This window comes from Hypanus sabinus, chromosome 19, assembly GCF_030144855.1.
Source record: "Hypanus sabinus isolate sHypSab1 chromosome 19, sHypSab1.hap1, whole genome shotgun sequence".
NCBI lineage: Eukaryota > Metazoa > Chordata > Chondrichthyes > Myliobatiformes > Dasyatidae > Hypanus > Hypanus sabinus.
The window spans coordinates 3,148,696-3,168,380 of NC_082724.1; the positions used below are offsets into that span (position 1 = coordinate 3,148,696).

Consider the following 19,685-nt stretch of genomic DNA (forward strand, 5'->3'; position numbering starts at 1 on the left):
ACCCTCCCTCAGTACCACCCCTCCCACAGTGTGACCCTCCCTCATTACCACCCCTCCTACAGTGTGACCCTCCCTCAGTGACACCCCTCCCACAGTGTGACCCTCCCTCAGTACCACCCCTCCCACAGTGTGACCCTCCCTCAGTACCACCCCTCCCACAGTGTGACCCTCCCTCAGTGACACCCCTCCCACAGTGTGACCCTCCCTCAGTGACACCCCTCCCACAGTGTGACCCTCCCTCAGTATGACTCCTCCCAGTACTACTCCCCCAGAGTGACCCCACCCCCAGGACTGTCCCCACACTCACTTCATGTTACACTGTAAGAAATCTCTGAAGACTGGAAGGTCAGTGAAAACTGTAAACATTTATTAATTTTTTTACTCACACGTACAAGATCAAGGTTTCTAATACAATTCAAACTGTTACCTAAGAAAGCACATGACACATGAATATACTGTATTATATAAATACATATGTTTTATATCCTTTATCTGTCTAAAAAAAAACTGCAAACTGCTAAACATCGAACCGAGTTTTGGTTCAAATGGAGAAACCGTGAGAACTGGACAGATATGGACAGGAACCGGCCCCCAGACAGCAACTCTGGGACAACAAGACTCACCCCACCCTTACAAACTCACCAGAAACCCTTCACCACCAGGCCTGGTGTCCCAGAGTTTGACAGAAAGGTAGGTGTGTAAGTAGGGTGAGGGGGGGAAGGGAAAGATAACAACGGTAAAGGGGTATAGCAGAGAGAGCGGGGGGGGGGGGGGTCTGGGGAGACAGGGAATGGGAGAGAGTGAGGGGAAATCTCAGGCTGAGGAGGTAAATCCTGCTTCCCACCTTCAGGTTGTGTTGAGAGTGGGAATGGAATGGCAGCTAGATCCCTTACACTCCCCAGCTCTTCACCAAAGAGTCGGTGGCCAGGATTCCTGCCATGAAATCGAAACCATTCGACACAAGTCGAGAATATTACCAGCGAACTTGTCGAATTTGGAGAACGCAACATTTCCGTATATAAAACAAAAATGCACATCATTTTTCAAAGCTTATTCACTAGGAAAAGTGTTTGGTATCTAAGATTGCAAATCTGTCGTCTTGACACATTAAAAAAAGGAGTTAAAATGCTATGTAATTCGGGGCACCTGTATTTACAGAGGGCATTAAGAGGGGCTGGAGGTGGGGAGCCTGTGGATCAGAGTGACTTCACTACATCAGAGAGCGTCTCTGCAAATGCAGGTTTTTTAAATACACATTAATCACTGAATAGAGATCAGTGTAGTGTGAGCTGCTTTCAGTACTGGTTTCCTTCTGCCAAGGGAGTTCTCAATGGCACACACTCAACTGTCCACCTCCCTCAGTGCAACTGTCCCTGCCCGGGTATCTACAACGGCCCACAGTCTGCATCCTCAGGTGCGTGTCTCTCTCCCCCCGGGTTTGCCTGGACCCTCACTATGCACAGCCCGGCAACGGTACCAGACTCACCCTGGACAATGCTGCTAACTCCAAGTGGGTGGGTGTTAGGAGAAACGTTCCCTCCCTGTGTGAGACCGGGAAATGGGGGCAGATACCCCTCCCCGTCTGGGACTTGAACCACATGGGAGATGGAGGAATCGAGCTCTTCTCCAACTGGGACAAGAGCAGTACGGGTGTTGGGAGCAAGGGACCTTGAAGTCCGCTCTGAGTAAGTTTGTCACCAGGCACCCCGAAATCAACTGGCACAGAAACTGGGGGTGCCCAAATCCCACCTCCCTACTCCCCACTCACCTGAATGGTGGGGTGTGATTTCCAGTTAGCACCGGGCTGCCCAAAGCATCACATTTCCCTTCCAGGCATCCAGAAAGGGTCTCTGTTACTTCAGGCTGCAGGGGCAGCTCACATGGGATGGGAAGGGGGTGGGGGTGGTACTTAAGCTGCAGTCAAGAGATGCAGCACCCAGTGTCCACGGCAGGGCGTTGGGGCAATATCTCTTGCCCCTCCCTCAACATTAACCCTACATCTGTGTGTGGAAAGAGGGTCGGAATGGGCTCAGGTTCACTCTCCAGGTCTGGGGTACAGACAGTCCAGCATCGTGTTAACTCTCCCCCACCCCCCACCGCACCATCGCCAACCCAACATGGTGACATGGGGGCCCGTTCGGCTGGGGTGGGAGAGCAAGACAGAGAGAGTGATGGAGGGTGAGAGAAAGGGTGGGAGAAGGATGTGGGGAAGAGAGGTGGGGAAGGGAGGGAGGGAGAAGGGACAGGCAGAGGCAGGTGGAGGCAAAGAGAGAGAAGGAGGGAAGGGAAGAGAGGTAGAGATAGAGAGAGAGAGAGTGACTATCTTTAAACACTCCTGAAATACTCAGTCACTACAGAAACAGGCCTTTTTGCCCAACTAGTCCATGCCAAAAAGATCCAGTGACAGACCAGTAGCACTGTTAAGCTGCAATATATTCAATGTTTCTCAGTAAAATATACAGTAAACCTACAACAGATTAACACAAAGTTGTCGTGGATTGAAAAATACGCTCCATACAAAAAAAACGACAAGGATTTTAAAATCTTCCTCAAACTCTCTACAATATTGATGCTGGGATCATGTGCACAATGATCTTTGTTACAAAAAGCCACAGGTACAATGTAAATTTAATTAATTATTCTTACATACAGGCTCGCACACGCGCGCACGCACACTGACACACACTCATACACACAAAAAAGTCTTAAAACACTGTGCAACATATATTTTTTAAGCTTTTTGTAAATCTACCAGCTGTATGTCATTGACAAAGCAGCCTCCAGCCACACCATCTCCTGGCCACGGGATCCTGCTGTTTACGGGGGGATTGGTCCAGTGTTGTGTGGGATTTGGGAACTCCCCCTGATTTCTGGGAGGGGAGGGGAGGGGGGAGGGTGTCAGAGGGGGAAGGGGATGGGAGGGGGACAGCAGACTTCTACAGAGTTCAGTGTTTTGAATTGGAACTCTTTTTGTAATACATTGCCCCAGTAATATTTAAGGGCTGCTGGTATTGGTAGAGAGGGGCAGGGACTGGAACACCCAGCACTTTGACAGGGTAATGCCATCCACCCAGGAGGACCTGCAAAGGACTCCACGCTACACAGCGAGATCCGAGGGTGGTGACAAGGGAAGGGGAGGTGGCGGGGGGGGGGGGGGGGGGGCAGCAGGTTGACCACTTAGACAATTTCGATGGGTTGCTAGATCAATTCCAACGTTGCTGGAACACCAGTGGGCTGGGACCAGCTGCTGTGAATGGACTAGGTGAGGGGTGGGGGAGAGGGAACTGGTCCTAAAAAGACTAGAGTTCATCAAAAAAAGCAGAAATTGAGTCTCTCACAGAGAGCTTACATCGCAGTTTCTATAATTATTTGCGGTGGCTTCCCTCCATCGCTTTCCACAGTCCCATTGGGACTGAGTGGGACCACAGCTTCAGCATCCAGAGCCACATCTTTGGGCTTTCTGCCTTCTCCTTTGGGTGCTGTGAGCATCTTGATCCGCTGGCAAGAGAAGCAGAAATAATGAAGCAAGAGTTGGAGCACGGGGAGAGCCCGCCCGCCCCCCCGAGATCCCAGCAGACGGTTCCGAGGAACAATACCCCTGCTTGCACCCTCCCCTTCCCGGCCAAGGGGGAATGAATCCGTCTCCCTCACCCATCAGGTTGTCTCAATGCTTCACACACGCCCCTCCCCTGAAGTGGGCACCCTGGCAGATTTGTGATGTGCTGCTGACTGGCTGCAGGACAGAAAACTTCCTTCCACCTCCCTCCAGGGAACAGAAGTATGATCTCTCCTGGAGTCGCTGAGGTAGATTCCCACTGACCACTCGATCCTTCAATGACCAGATCTTCTGACAACCAAATGTCCCCTAACCACTATGATCCTCCCCGGGCACCAGATCTCCTACTGACAACCAGATCATTCACAGGCCATCAGACCCTGACTACCAGAGACCTCCCCACCCCCCACAGGCCAGGCCGGACAATGGCATAGCAGGGAGGGGTGGCAAGGGAGAGCAGTCCTTAGTGTGACAATTCACAGCACCAGAGACCCAGCTCAAGTGTTGCCACTGTCTGAAGGAGCTTGTGTGTCCGTGTGGGTTTCCTCCCACGGTACAAAGCCATACCGCTTAGGGTTCTTGCGTTGTGGGCATGCGGTGTTAGTGTCAGGAACACGGTGACACTTGCAGGCTACCCTAGCACATCCTCAGACTGTGTTGGTCATTGATGCCAACACATCTCACTGTGTGTTTCAATGTACGTGTGACATGTAGAGCGAATCTTTAAACCTTTAAGTGCTCACGTTGGAAGTCCATCTGTTGTGACCCAACTCAAGTGAGAATGACCCCAGCGGGGGGTGAATGATGTTTGAATAGGACCTCCCATCAGCCACTTACCTCAATGATCGGCCCATCTGAATGAATGATCTTCACCACCACCACCAGCGGGATACAGATCATGGAGGAGAGGGCGAGCAGCCAGCCGACTCCCTCTGCCCAGTCCGGGTACTTGTACAACTTGTTGTAGGTCAGAGGTGTGTACTTGGCCAGAGAGAACACGAAGCAAGCCTGCGGGGAGAACATCGGGATAATGCTGGTCCGCCAAGACCTTGACAAGCTTCGCCCAGCCAGTCCCTCCTCTCCGAGACCTTCCTATGAGCACCCCCTCCTTGGCCGACCCACTGCTGGTCCTCCGAGTGTACCGCATACACTCCCCATCGACAGATACAGAGATTTCTCCAGCCCTCACCGTGTTAAACCCCAGCCATCGCCCCTCTGCCAGTCCACTAAGACCCTGCCAACCTTCGCCCTCCCACTTCTTCTCAGTTGGTCCAACCTCCAGTGTGTACATCTCCCTCTCCACTGGTCCATCAACTTACAATCCTTCGCGTGCACCCTACGCCCCTCCTAGCCTGGGACGGAGAACACCCATGAAACATTGAACCGACTGACGGTTCAGTTGCACTAATGAAGTAGTACACAGCATAGAAACAACCCCTTCATCCCAACTGGTCCATGTCCACAAAGATCACCGTACCATCTGCCCAAGTTCGGCCCAAATCTCTGCAAACCTTTCCAATCCATGGACCTGTCCCAGTCTCTTTAAACAGTTGTTACTGTGCCTGCCTCAACCGCTTCCTCTGGCAGCTTTTCCACATAGATAACACCCTTCACGTAAAGAAGCTGCCTGTCAGGTTCCTAGAAAATTCTGGTTAGACCACACTTAAGAGCAGGGGCAGGGTCCGCACTCACCATGCAGAGGAATGGAGTGATGACTGTCCAGCTCCACTTCATCCACCGCCCTGGTCGGTACCCAATCATGTCCTCCACTGCGTCGTAGAAGTTGTCGGCTCCTGTTGGGAGTTGGGAGAGCTGAGTGAGTCACCGGGGCACGCCAGGAACCGGGCACTTGCCTATGTTCGCGGGGGGCTGGAAAACTGGAGAAAGGCGGTTCACAGTGGACCGTCTTAGGGGGGTTGGGACTATGGATGGTCAAGATGGGGAGGGTGAAGGATCAGGCAGGACTGAAGCAGGTCAGGAAGGGTGCTGGGCAAAGACATTGATGGGAATTTGGGAAAAACCGGAGGCACAGGATCGTAGCCATTAGCGCATTCCTGGTCTAATTCCCACTGTCTGTAAGAAGTTCATATCCTCTTCCCGTGACAGCGTCGGCTTCCTCTGGGCACTCGATTCCTCCCACAGTCCGAAGGCGTATGGATTAGGATTAGGATTAGGAGTAGTAAATGGTATGGATTAGGAGTAGTAAATGGTATGGATAAGGAGTAGTAAATGGTATGGATTAGGAGTAGTAAATGGTATGGATTAGGAGTAGTAAATGGTATGGATTAGGAGTAGTAAATGGTATGGATAAGGAGTAGTAAATGGTATGGATTAGGAGTAGTAAATGGTATGGATTAGGAGTAGTAAATGGTATGGATAAGGAGTAGTAAATGGTATGGATTAGGAGTAGTAAATGGTATGGATAAGGAGTAGTAAATGGCGATTTGTACAGAACATCAGTCTCAGTGACCTTTCACTGAGCGTTGCAATTCGGAAGGAGACTGATATAAACACCACCAAAGTAAATACAAGCGAGAGGGACCAGTGCCCCAGGGACAAGCCTGAACACTAACAGCAAGTCTTCAACATAGACCAAAGATGGTCAGGACCATATATGGAGAGAGTGAACAGGTGCAGGAAAAATTCAAAAGGATCTCAATCCAATCAACAAAATTCAACTCCCAGCATGGAAAGGATTTAAAATTAGACCCAGTTCAGGAAGAGGCAATTTGCAAGACAGGAAACTCTTCACATTTGTGTCTGTCACTGTGTGACACCGGGGTACGGTACCGGTGGGGACGGGTCTGTCACTGTGTGACACCGGGGTACGGTACCGGTGGGGACGGGTCTGTCACTGTGTGACACCGGGGTACGGTATCTGTGGGGACGGGTCTGTCACTGTGTGACACCGGGGTACGGTACAGGTGGGGACGGGTCTGTCACTGTGTGACACCGGGGTACGGTACTGGTGGGGACGTGTCTGTCACTGTGTAACACCGGGGTATGGTACCGGTGGGGACGGGTCTGTCACTGTGTGACACCGGGGTACGGTACCGGTGGGGACGGGTCTGTCACTGTGTGACACCAGGGTACAGTATCTGTGGGGACGGGTCTGTCACTGTGTGACACCGGGGTACAGTATCTGTGGGGACGGGTCTGTCACTGTGTGACACCGGGGTACGGTACAGGTGGGGACGGGTCTGTCACTGTGTGACATCGGGGTACGGTATCTGTGGGGACGGGTCTGTCACTGTGTGACACCGGGGTACGGTACCGGTGGGGACGGGTCTGTCACTGTGTGACACCGGGGTACGGTACCGGTGGGGACGGGTCTGTCACTGTGTGACACCGGGGTACGGTATCTGTGGGGAGGGGTCTGTCACTGTGTGACACCGGGGTACGGTACAGGTGGGGACGGGTCTGTCACTGTGTGACACCGGGGTACGGTACTGGTGGGGACGTGTCTGTCACTGTGTAACACCGGGGTATGGTACCGGTGGGGACGGGTCTGTCACTGTGTGACACCGGGGTACGGTACCGGTGGGGACGGGTCTGTCACTGTGTGACACCAGGGTACAGTATCTGTGGGGACAGGTCTGTCACTGTGTGACACCGGGGTACAGTATCTGTGGGGACGGGTCTGTCACTGTGTGACACCGGGGTACGGTACCGGTGGGGACGGGTCTGTCACTGTGTAACACCGGGGTATGGTACCGGTGGGGACGGGTCTGTCACTGTGTGACACCGGGGTACGGTACCGGTGGGGACGGGTCTGTCACTGTGTAACACCGGGGTATGGTACCGGTGGGGACGGGTCTGTCACTGTATGACCCTGGGGTATGGTACCGGTGGGGGCGGGTCTGTCACTGTGTGACCCCAGGGTACGGTACCGGTGGGGACGGGTCTGTCACTGTGTAACACCGGGGTACGGTACCGGTGGGGACGGGTCTGTCACTGTGTGACCCCGGGGTACGGCACTGGTGGGGACGGGTCTGTCACTGTATTACACCGGGGTACGGTACCGGTGGGGACGGGTCTGTCACTGTGTGACACCGGGGTACGGTACCGGTGGGGACGGGTCCGTCACTGTGTGACACCGGGGTACGGTACCGGTGGGGACGGGTCTGTCACTGTGTGACCCCAGGGTACGGTACCGGTGGGGACGGGTCTGTCACTGTGTGACACCGGGGTACGGTACCGGTGGGGACGTGTCTGTCACTGTGTGACACCGGGGTACGGTACCGGTGGGGACGGGTCTGTCACTGTGTGACACCGGGGTACGGTACCGGTGGGGACGGGTCTGTCACTGTGTAACCCCAGGGTACGGTACAGGTGGGGACGGGTCTGTCACTGTGTGACACCGGGGTACGGTATCTGTGGGGACGGGTCTGTCACTGTGTGACACCGGGGTACGGTACCTGTGGGGACGGGTCTGTCACTGTGTGACACCGGGGTACGGTACCGGTGGGGACGGGTCTGTCACTGTATTACACCGGGGTACGGTACCGGTGGGGACGGGTCTGTCACTGTATAACACAGAGTTCCGGTACCGGTGATGATCTGTGTGTTTGATGTTTGTAAAGGACACTCACCATACACCCATGCTATTGCAATGCATTCAAAGAACGCGACCCAGAGGAGGCACATGCCACTGGCTGCATAGTAATCAAACAGCTGAAACACATATAGACCGCCCTGGGGACAGAGGAGGGAGAACACAGTGAGGATCAGCATGAAGGGAACCGGATTCCACCATCCAATCTACCAGAAATACAGTCTTACCCTCCCACCCTCTCTCCCTCTAACTTCTGCAGGCACTCCCTGAACAGATCAGCTCATTCACAGCTCTTCCCCAGGGTCAGCCCCCCACACCCTGCTGCTTCATTTGACCCCTTCTCGAGCATGTTGGTCTGAACCGATGAGGGTTTCTCTCTCCCATCTGCACCCTACTCCTGTGCCTCTCGAGGAAGGGCACTTACCTGGGTGACCATAGCCAGGCCCATCAGGTAGCTAAGCGTGCAGGTTATAGCGATGAAGATTTCCCTTCGGTAACCCTTCCTTAGGAAGGACGGGTACAGGTCCACCAGCGAAGTGATCTGACCTTCTACCTCCACGAACTGCGGGCAGAGATCAGGGGTCAGTGACTGATTCGATTCCGGGCAGCGCCCACCCACTACCCTCCCGACTGAGCAAAGGACCCGTGCCGGGACAGGCCGGATTCCAGGAGTGGCAGGGAGTCTGGGTGCAGGAGACGGGTGGGGAGGACTCAGCTTGGGAGAGAGGGAAGGTAAGTTGAGGGAGGACCAGAAGTAAAATATGTGGGAAGATGGTGTAAGGAGGGGAAAGTGAAGTTGTGTAGAGGGCAGGCAGATATACGATAGGATGGAGGGGGTAACGTTTACTCAAAGGTGTGGGCCAGGACAGCTTACAGGGGATCAAACCCACCAGGACACAACCGAGGAAAAGGTCTCCAACTGAGGAAAGCAAGATTCCATCACAGAGCATCTGACTGAGCAGGGACAGAATGGATGAGAAGAGACTGATACTCCCTGTCCACTGTCACACTAGACAGATCGAGTAAAACTTCCCTCCACAACGTCCCATCACACACTCCCAGGGTCAGACACAGAGTGAAGATCCCTCCACAACATCCCAACACACACTCCCAGGGTCAGACACACAGAGACCTCCATCATTCGTCCCATCACACACTCCCAGGGTCAGAGACAGAGTGAATCTCCCTCTACACCGTCCCATCACACACTGCCAGGGTCAGACACAGAGTGAATCTCCCTCCACACCATCCCATCACACACTGCCAGGGTCAGACACAGAGTGAATCTCCCTCCACACCATCCCATCACACACTGCCAGGGTCAGACACAGAGTGAAACTCCCTCCACACTGTCCCATCACACACTCCCGGGGTCAGACACAGAGTGAATCTCCCTCCACACCGTCCCATCACACACTCCCAGGGTCAGAGACAGAGTGAATCTCCCTCTACACCGTCCCATCACACACTGCCAGGGTCAGACACAGAGTGAAGCTCCCTCCACACCGTCCCATCATACACTCCCGGGGGTCAGACACAGAGTGAAGCTCCCTCCACATCGTCCCATCACACACTCCTGGGGGTCAGACACAGAGTGAAGCTCCCTCCACACCGTCCCATCACACACTCCCGGGGTCAGACAGAGTGAAGCTCCCTCCACATCGTCCCATCACACACTCCCGGGGTCAGACACACAGAGACTTCCATCAGTCGTCTCGTCACACACTGCCGGGGTCAGACACAGAGTGAAGCTCCCTCCACACTATCCCATCACACACTCCTGGGGGTCAGACACAGAGTGAAGCTCCCTCCACACCGTCCCATCACACACTCCCGGGGTCAGACACAGAGTGAAGCTCCCTCCACACCGTCCCATCACACACTCGCGGGGTCAGACACAGAGTGAAGCTCCCTCCACACTGTCCCATCACACACTCCCAGTGTCATACACACAGAGTGAATCTCCCTCCACACCATCCCATCACACACTCCCGGTGTCAGACGCAGAGTGAATCTCCCTCCACACCGTCCCATCACACATTCCCGGGGTCAGACACAGAGTGAAACTCCCTCCACACCGTCCCATCACACACTCCAGGGGTCAGAAACAGAGTGAAGCTCCCTCCACACCGTCCCATCACACACTCCCGGGGTCAGACACAGAGTGAAGCTCCCTCCACACCGTCCCATCACACACTCGCGGGGTCAGACACAGAGTGAAGCTCCCTCCACACTGTCCCATCACACACTCCCAGTGTCATACACACAGAGTGAATCTCCCTCCACACCATCCCATCACACACTCCCGGTGTCAGACGCAGAGTGAATCTCCCTCCACACCGTCCCATCACACATTCCCGGGGTCAGACAGAGTGAAACTCCCTCCACACCGTCCCATCACACACTCCCGGGGTCAGACACAGAGTGAATCTCCCTCCACACTGTCCCATCACACACTCCCAGGGTCAGACACAGAGTGAATCTCCCTCCACACCGTCCCATCACACACTCCAGGGGTCAGAAACAGAGTGAAGCTCCCTCCAAACCATCCCATCAGACACTCCCAGGGTCAGACACAGAGTGAAGCTCCCTCCACGCCGTCCCATCACACACTCCCGGGGTCAGACACAGAGTGAATCTCCCTCCACACCGTCCCATCACACACTCCCGGGGTCAGACACAGAGTGAATCTCCCTCCACACCGTCCCATCACACACTCCCGGGGTCAGACACAGAGCGAAGCTCCCTCCAAACCGTCCCATCAGACACTCCCAGGGTCAGACACAGAGTGAAGCTCCCTCCACACCATCCCATCACACACTCCCAGGGTCAGACACAGAGTGAAGCTCCCTCCACACCGTCCCATCACACACTCCCGGGGTCAGACACAGAGTGAAGCTCCCTCCACACTGTCCCATCACACACTCCCAGGGTCAGACACAGAGTGGGGCTCCCTCCTGTCCTTTCACACACTCACAGAGATTCCTAAGGAGCTGTGGGTGACGTATGTTTTCCATGGTGGGTTACAGTTGGACGTGTGGGAGAGTAGCAACATTCCTCAGCATTATTACCAGGAAACATATCTGCATTGTTTATTCACTTTGATCTGGTGAGCTCATTGCCAAACGCACATGATCTTCCGGCTAATCAGCCGTTTGTCACACACCTGTAAGTCAACATTACGTTTGACCGCGTTTGTGTTTAAGTCTTTTATAGCCTCGAGAGACTGTGAGTTAGAGTCTGACCGCAGGCAATGTCAGTCGGTGTGTTAACACCCAAATGGAGTTTCTGGAACATTCTGTCAACCATCTGGTGCACATCAGATGTTTAGCTAGGGTGGGGATCGGAGAACGTCGAGTCTCCCAGTCAGCAAGGTGAGGCTACTGCCAGAATCTCCCCAGCCGGACAGTGGTGGAGGACTGGGTGACATGGAGGGCTGTGGGCAACATGGAACCCAACCAAACGTAGCGAACAGCGACTGAGGCTGGATTCCCGCTGTCATTTTCCCGTGACTGTGTGGGTTTCCTCAGGGTGCTCCAGTTTTCTGCCACAGACCACAGATGCATGTGTTAAGTCTGGGTAGTTGTGGTCAAGCTGTACGTGGTGGTACTGGCAGGCTGCCACCCGCACGCCCGCAGATGGTGCAAACGGAACATTTCACCTGGTGTTCTGATGCCCACACAGAGCTAACCCCGTATCTCTGAAACAGCCCTCCACCTTGGGTTGGGAGACGGGCAGATAGACGGGGAGAGGAGTCACAGGCTGGACTCTGAGGTCAGGCAGAGGTCACAAATATAACCGGTGAAGGCAGAGAGCACAATGGAAATAAAACACTTACCTGCTCACACAACAGGATGTGATCAACAATTATTAACCCACACTTCAAGCCTCTTCACTGTTCTCCGGGCACACACACCAGGAGGCGTGGCAAGACCAATGTCCCTGGGTACACCAGCCCATCCCTTGGCACACATCCACTTCCTGATCCCTGGCAGATGCTTTTCTGCCCCATGGGGAGGGAGCTACGCCAGGTAAGATGGGCAGACAGACTCCCCCGCACTTACCAAAGTACAGGCTTGTGCGTTGACTGGGCACCAGACACTGGAAGTCCAGAGCAGCACACACACAACAGGCTGGAGGGACTCCACAGGTCAGGCTAAGTCTGCGGAGGGGATAAAGTGCCTCTGGCCGCTACGAAAGGCAGGAACTCCTGGTAGCCACCCTCTTCGACTCTGCTTCCCTTTCCCACCCCGACATGTTAGTCAGTCCACGGCCTCCTTTGCCACCCACTCTCAGGCTGCGGGAGCAACGCCTCACATTCTGCCTCCAAACCTCAATTTCTCCAAGTTTGAGTAACTCCTCCCCCTTCCCCTTCTCTCTACTTCCATCCCGCGTTCTGGTTCCACTCATACCGCTCCTCATTTCCTCACCCGCCCACTGCTTCCTCTTGTTCCCCTTGTCCTTCCCTTACTCCCAGTCCACACTCCTCTCCTATCAGAGTCCTTCCTCAGCCCTATTCTTTTCCACCTATCGCCTCCCAACTTCTTAATTCATCTCAACCCCCCACAGACTACCTGCCCCCTCACTGCTCACCTACCATTTCCCCTCCCCCCACCTCCCTCTCCAGCCCCCTGTCTGCCCTGCGGTGTTCCTCCCGTGTTTGGTGTGTGCTTCTCGACTCGGTCAGTGTACGGGGCACCGAAGACCAGTTTGGGTCTGGTGAGCGTCTCTTCCAGGCCGGGGAGCAGCCCGGGGGTGGCAAGCTCGAGGTGCTGGCCATTAGCGAGGCAGGAACGAGCAGGTCGTGGACAATCCCGGTGAAGAGAGACTGTCCTGGGTGTGAGAATGGGCTTGCACACCCATCACACACCGAGAGAATCTCACACACACACCCAAGATATCCGTGTCCAGGTGGTTCTCGGTAAGGCAAATGCACACATCTCACCAAGGAAAGGACACGCGTGCATGCATGTGTCAATCCAGAGACACGCGTGTAAGGGCACGTGCCCAGAGACGACGGCAGGCGGGTGCCTGAAAAGGACATGTGGGTGTGGGGAGAACATGGGACACGCACATGCGTGACCCAAAGAAAAGCGTGTGACACACTCACACACACACACACAGAGGCCAAGGTATACACCTGGCCAGAGACACGCCGGTGGACGCGTGCCGAATCAAACACGCGTGTGGGAGCTCATGCAATCCAGAATCGGCATGCGTGAGTGCAGGGGGTGAGCCGCCTCGTGGTCTGGATGCCAGTCAGCATCTCCTCCCGCACTGCCCCATTCACGGGAGAGGTCGGGGTGGGGAGTTGTCTTTTGCCCCATGCTGTTGGGGGGGGCACTGGCTGGTTGACTCTCATTTCCTGGCTGGGCTGCCCCCAGCCCCCATCTCCCACCCTGCCCTCCGCCCCTCCCTCGCAGAGGGCACCGCCACCAAGTACTGAAGCGCGGTGGAGACCCTCACCCCCATGGTAGGGGGAGGGAAGCGAAGAGAAAGAGGAGTGGGGGAGGAGAAAGAGAGGGGGTGAGGAGGGCAAACCCCACTCAGCACTCCCCCCCCATTAAACCATGAGAGAGACACAGTAACTGACCTGACTGTCCAAGCCAAGAAGAAGGATCATTACGAAAAACAAGACGGCCCAGAATGTTGGCCAAGGCATCAAGCTCACAGCTTTAGGGTAAGCGATGAATGCCAGACCGGGACCTGGAGGAGGCAATGCAGAAATACAGGGAGGGGTGGGGAGAAATAAAACAGGGGGTGGGGAGAGGGGAGGGGTGAGGTCAGGGGAGGGGGTGGGGAGAGGGGAGGGGTGAGGACAGGGGAGGGGGTGGGGAGAGGGGAGGGGTGAGGACATGGGAGGGGGACAAGAGGCACTAAATGATAATGCTTTTGCATTGAACAAAAGTACAGGTACATCATATCGCAGCGGAATCTCTTAAAACAAAGCTAACGTTCAACCTGATGAAATCTCCCACCAGAGGGTGTGGGTGGCAAACCTACAACGACAGGCCCTAAATACGGCCCAGCACATGGTGATGGGCGGAGTGGCTCAGTGCAGACTGAGTGGAGGAGTGTGAGGGGGTGGGTGGTTCTCAGGCTGTGTGACCATTCCCTGCACAGCCTCCTCTGTGCTCAAGTTCCAGTCTTCCAGGAAAGGGATTAAAGGGCACGGAATGTTCCAGAAACTGCAGCAAAATGTTCACCAGAGATCGTATGGAGATACACAAATCCTCTCCCTCCCAAAAAAAACTTTATGGCATCTTCCTCATTACAGTAGGATGTGAACGTCAGCAGGAATTACACAGGCTACAGTTTAACAACGCAAATATTTATCCAGAAAACAAAACAAAGCAGAGAGTGGTGTGTGTGTGTGTCTGTGAGTGAGTGAGTGTGTGTATGTTAGTGTGTGAGTGTGTGTGTGTGTGTGTGTGTGAGTGTGAGTGTGTGTGTTCATGTATGTGTGTGTGAGTGTGTGTGTTCATGTATGTGTGTGTGAGTGTGAGTGTGTTCATGTATGTGTGTGAGTGTGTGTGTGTGTGTGTGAGTGTGAGTGTGAGTGTGTGTGTTTGTGTGTGTGAGTGTGTTCATGTATGTGTGTGTGTGTGAGTGAGTGTGTTCATGTATGTGTGTGTGTGAGTGTGAGTGTGTGTGTTTGTGTATGTGTGTGTGTGTGTTTGTGTGTGTCAGTGTGTGTGTGAGTGTGTGTCAGTGTGAGTGTGTGTGTGTGTGTGTGTGTGTGTGTGTTCATGTATGTCTGAGAGAATCTGTGCCAGTCTTGAGGATGTGTGTTTCTTGATGTTTGTGTGTGTGACATCACGTGTAAGTTTGTGAAAGTGTGTGGGGATGTGGGTGTATCAGTTTGTGTGTGTGTGTGATCACAGGTACGATCAGGTCAGCCAGTAACTGAGCAAGGGAGACATGTACCCCTGACGGTATGGGGGCTGTCCTGGGAATGAAGGAGATTTGGTTTGACGTTGACAGGATGGGGGTGGGGGGGGAGAGACTGGGGCTGAGTCAGAGGGCGATGTTGGTTTGGGTTGAGTGTGGGGAACAGCCTCAGAGAGGACAGGGGTGACTTGTGCAAACTGAGAGGGGGTGATGGTGCAGGGAGTCCTGGACAGGATAATGTTGCAGAGACATGGAACTACATCCGTCTTGTGGTTGGTGGGAATCTGATGTCAACGTCCCCAGTAGAACGGTCACACAGCTTGGCCAGGAAAGCTGCATATTGACCTCACATATCAGGGGAACGTGGCAGCTGGGCAGGACAGTGGTCAAGTTCAGAGTCTGGGCAAATCAGTAATAAGATTTACAAAAAAAATTCCAAATAGCCTTGGTTTGAGATCTCAGTTCCACGATTGTTTACACTGAAGAAATCGATGAACATTACAGCGGGGGAGCGATCAATGCAAAGAAACTGGGTCAGCTCTGACCATCTCCTGGTCACCAGATATCACGAGTGGCCAGCTCTCCCTGACAGGAGACGGAGACACGCAGGGGGATGGTCAGCTGGCGCAAGGCTGAGAAAAACACGAGCGCGCTGCCCAACGTGACACTCAGCAAGAACGAGTCAGGGATAGTACGGTGGGAAAGGCAACGGACATGGACGACAAAAATATATCTGGACAAATAACGATGACAACATTTCAGACTTCCTGCAGATTATGCTGCTTACGTTAAACCCTTGAAAGACACTTATTAGGGGCTTATAAATGGGTTAAAACTATAAACTCGGGACTGTGTGTGGAGACCAGCATGGCAGTTCACTCAGCATTATCCTGTCCTGTTCCCACCATGTACTCCACCAGCTCTACAGATCCTTCCACACCATCCCATCACACACTCCCTCCACACCGTCCCATCACACACTCCCTCCACACCGTCCCATCACACACTCCCTCCACACCGTCCCATCACATACTCCCGAGGTCAGACACAGAGTGAAACTCCATCCACACCGTCCCATCACACACTCCCGGGGTCAGACACAGAGTGAACGTCCCTCCAGACCGTCCCATCACACACTCCTGGGGTCAGACACAGAGTGACACTCCCTCCACACCGTCCCATCACACACTCCCAGGGTCAGACACAGAATGAATCTCCCTCCACACTGTCCCATCACACACTCCTGGGGTCAGACACAGAGTGACACTCCCTCCACACCGTCCCATCACACACTCCCGGGTTCAGACACAGAGTGAATCTCCCTCCACACCATCCCATCGCACACTCCCGGGGTCAGACACAGAGTGAATCTCCCTCCACACTGTCCCATCACACACTCCCAGGGTCAGACACAGAGTGAATCTCCCTCCACACCATCCCATCACACACTCCTGGGGTCAGACACAGAGTGAAGCTCCCTCCACACTGTCCCATCACACACTCCCGGGGTCAGACACAGACTGAATCTCCCTCTACACCATCCCATCACACACTCCCTCCACACTGTCCCATCACACTAAATGGAGTCAAGTTAGGAAAAGGGGAAGCATAACGAGATCTAGGTGTTCTTGCACATCAGTCAATGAAAGCAAGCATGCAGGTACAGCAGGCAGTGAAGAAAGCAAATGGCATGCTGGCCTTTATAACAAGAGGAATTGAGTATAGGAGTAAAGAGGTCCTTCTGCAGCTGTACAGGGCCCTGGTGAGACCACACCTGGAGTATTGTGTGCAGTTTTGGTCTCCAAATTTGAGGAAGGACATTCTTGCTATTGTGGGAGTGCAGCGTAGGTTCACAAGGTTAATTCCCAGAATGGCGGGACTGTCATATGTTGAAAGATTGGAGCGACTGGGCTTGTATACACTGGAATTTAGAAGGATGAGAGGGGATCTGATTGAGACATATAAGATTATTAAGGGATTGGACACGCTGGAGGCAGGAAGCATGTTCCTGCTGATGGGTGAGTCCAGAACTAGAGGCCACAGTTTAAGAATAAGGGGTAGGCCATTTAGAACAGAGATGCGGAAAAACTTTTTCACCCAGAGAGTGGTGGGTATGTGGAATGCTCTGCCCCAGAAGGCAGTGGAGGCCAAGTCTCTGGGTGCATTCAAGAGAGTTAGATAGAGCTCTTATAGATAGCGGGGTCAAGGGATATTGGGAGAGGGCAGGAACGGGGTACTGATTGTGTATGATCAGCCATGATCACAGTGAATGGCGGTGCTGGCTAGAAGGGCTGAATGGCCTACTCCTGCACCTATTGTCTAATGTCACACACTCCCGGGGTCAGACACAGAGTGAAGCTCCCTCCACACCGTCCCATTACACACTCTCAGGGTCAGACACAGAGTGAAGCTCCCTCCACACCGTCCCTTCACACACTCCTGGGGTCAGACACAGAGTGAATCTCCCTCCACACCGTCCCATCACACACTCCTGGGGTCAGACACAGATAAGGGACGTATCAGATATTAAACTGATAAGAACAGATACTACACTTGATCTTAGCCAAAAGGCCGAGAAGCGATGGATGAGGATGTCCTAGTCAATTTGCTCCTGGGGCTGGCGAAATCCGCCATCCGTGGGTCTTGGAAACGGGTGGCGGGAGGATCTCCCCGGGCAGACTGCCTGGCAATGTTTAGGGGGTATGTTCGTGCCCGGGTAACTATTGAAAAGGAACACGCGCAGTCCACAGCGGCCTTGGAGGAGTTTCGAGACCGTTGGGCTCCGCGGGGTGTAAATGCCATCGTGGATAGAGATGGCAACATTCTGGTGTAATGTCTATTGTCTATTTGTAGTGCAGTAATTGTGTTTGCCACTGTTTTGTATATATTGTATAGCACCGATATTTGTAATAAAGGATTTTGTAAATAAAAAAAAAGGGGTCAGACACAGAGTGAAGCTCCCTTCACACCATCCAATCACACACTCCTGGGGTCAGACACAGTGAAACTCCCTCCACACCGTCCCATCACACATTCCCGGGGTCAGACACAGAGTGAAGCTCCCTCCACACTGTGCTGTGAATTAACTCTGCTCATGCTGGTCAGACATGCTTGTGTAGTTTCTCATGGAGTGGGTTAATCAGCGGCCACTTTTCCTGACTGACCGGTAGGCCCATTAGACCACAGATCATTACAGAACAGTACTGGCCCTTCAGCCCACAATGTTGTACCCAATTTAACTCTTCCCTCCTACATAACCCTCCATTTTTCTTTTATTCATTTGCCTCTCTCAGAGTCTCTTAAATGTCCCAATAGGCACCTGTATCCACCCTGGCAGTGTGTTCTACACACGCACCACTCTGTGTAAAAATCCTACCTCTGTCAACCCCCTGCACTTCCCTCCAACCACCTTAAAATTATTCCCCTCATGTTAGCTATTTCTGCCCTGGGAAAATGGCTCGGTCTGTCCACTCTATGTATGCCTCCTGTCACTATGTACAACTCTATCAAAGCACCTCTCATCCTCCTTCACTCCGAGAAGAAAATCCCAAACTCGCTCCATCTATCCTTATGAGACGTGCTGTCTAATCCAGACAGCATCCTGGTAAATCTCCTCTGCACCCCCTCTAATCCAGGCAGCATCCTGGTGAATCTCCTCTGCACCCCCTCTAATCCAGGCAGCATCCTGGTGAATCTCCTCTGCACCCTCTCTAATCCAGACAGCATCCTGGTCAATCTCCTCTGCACCCTCTCTAATCCAGGCAGCATCCTGGTAAATCTCCTCTGCACCCTCTCTAATCCAGGCAGCATCCTGGTGAATCTCCTCTGCACCCTCTCTAATCCAGGTAGCATCCTGGTGAATCTCCTCTGCACCCACTCTAATCCAGACAGCATCCCAGTAAATCTCCTCTGCACCCTCTCTAATCCAGGCAGCATCCTGGTGAATCTCCTCTGCACCCTCTCTAATCCAGACAGCATCCTGGTAAATCTCCTCTGCACCCTCTCTAATCCAGACACCATCTTGGTAAATCTCCTCTGCACCCTCTCTAATCCAGACAGCATCCTGGTAAATCTCCTCTGCACCCTCTCTAATCCAGACAGCATCCTGGTGAATCTCCTCTGCACCCTCTCTAATCCAGGCAGCATCCTGGTCAATCTCCTCTGCACCCTCTCTAATCCAGGCAGCATCCTGGTAAATCTCCTCTGCACCCTCTCTAATCCAGGCAGCATCCTGGTGAATCTCCTCTGCACCCTCTCTAATCCAGGCAGCATCCTGGTGAATCTCCTCTGCACCCACTCTAATCCAGACAGCATCCCGGTAAATCTCCTCTGCACCCACTCTAATCCAGACAGCATCCCGGTAAATCTCCTCTGCACCCTCTCTAATCCAGGCAGCATCCTGGTGAATCTCCTCTGCACCCTCTCTAATCCAGGCAGCATCCTGGTCAATCTCCTCTGCACCCTCTCTAATCCAGGCAGCATCCTGGTAAATCTCCTCTGCACCCTCTCTAATCCAGGCAGCATCCTGGTGAATCTCCTCTGCACCCTCTCTAATCCAGGCAGCATCCTGGTGAATCTCCTCTGCACCCACTCTAATCCAGACAGCATCCCGGTAAATCTCCTCTGCACCCACTCTAATCCAGACAGCATCCCGGTAAATCTCCTCTGCACCCTCTCTAATCC

At 53.6% G+C, this 19,685-nt stretch overlaps 1 protein-coding gene and 1 pseudogene across 3 annotated transcripts in view; both read right to left on the reverse strand.

The window, feature by feature from the left end:
* Nucleotides 1-345: 345 nt before the first annotated feature.
* The window catches only part of LOC132377676 (sodium- and chloride-dependent taurine transporter-like), a 60,626-nt gene continuing 41,286 nt past the window's right edge, over nt 346-19,685 (reverse strand). For all 3 annotated transcript variants that reach the window (XM_059943902.1, XM_059943901.1, XM_059943900.1), the window contains 6 exons: nt 13,705-13,817; nt 8,536-8,673; nt 8,149-8,251; nt 5,249-5,349; nt 4,394-4,564; nt 346-3,498 (listed from right to left, as the gene is read on the reverse strand). In XM_059943902.1, the coding sequence (XP_059799885.1) occupies nt 3,346-3,498; nt 4,394-4,564; nt 5,249-5,349; nt 8,149-8,251; nt 8,536-8,673; nt 13,705-13,817 (779 nt within the window). In that variant the 3' untranslated portion in view covers nt 346-3,345. The remainder of the gene's footprint in view (nt 3,499-4,393; nt 4,565-5,248; nt 5,350-8,148; nt 8,252-8,535; nt 8,674-13,704; nt 13,818-19,685) is intronic.
* Nucleotides 17,454-17,585, reverse strand: LOC132378191 (U2 spliceosomal RNA; annotated as a pseudogene).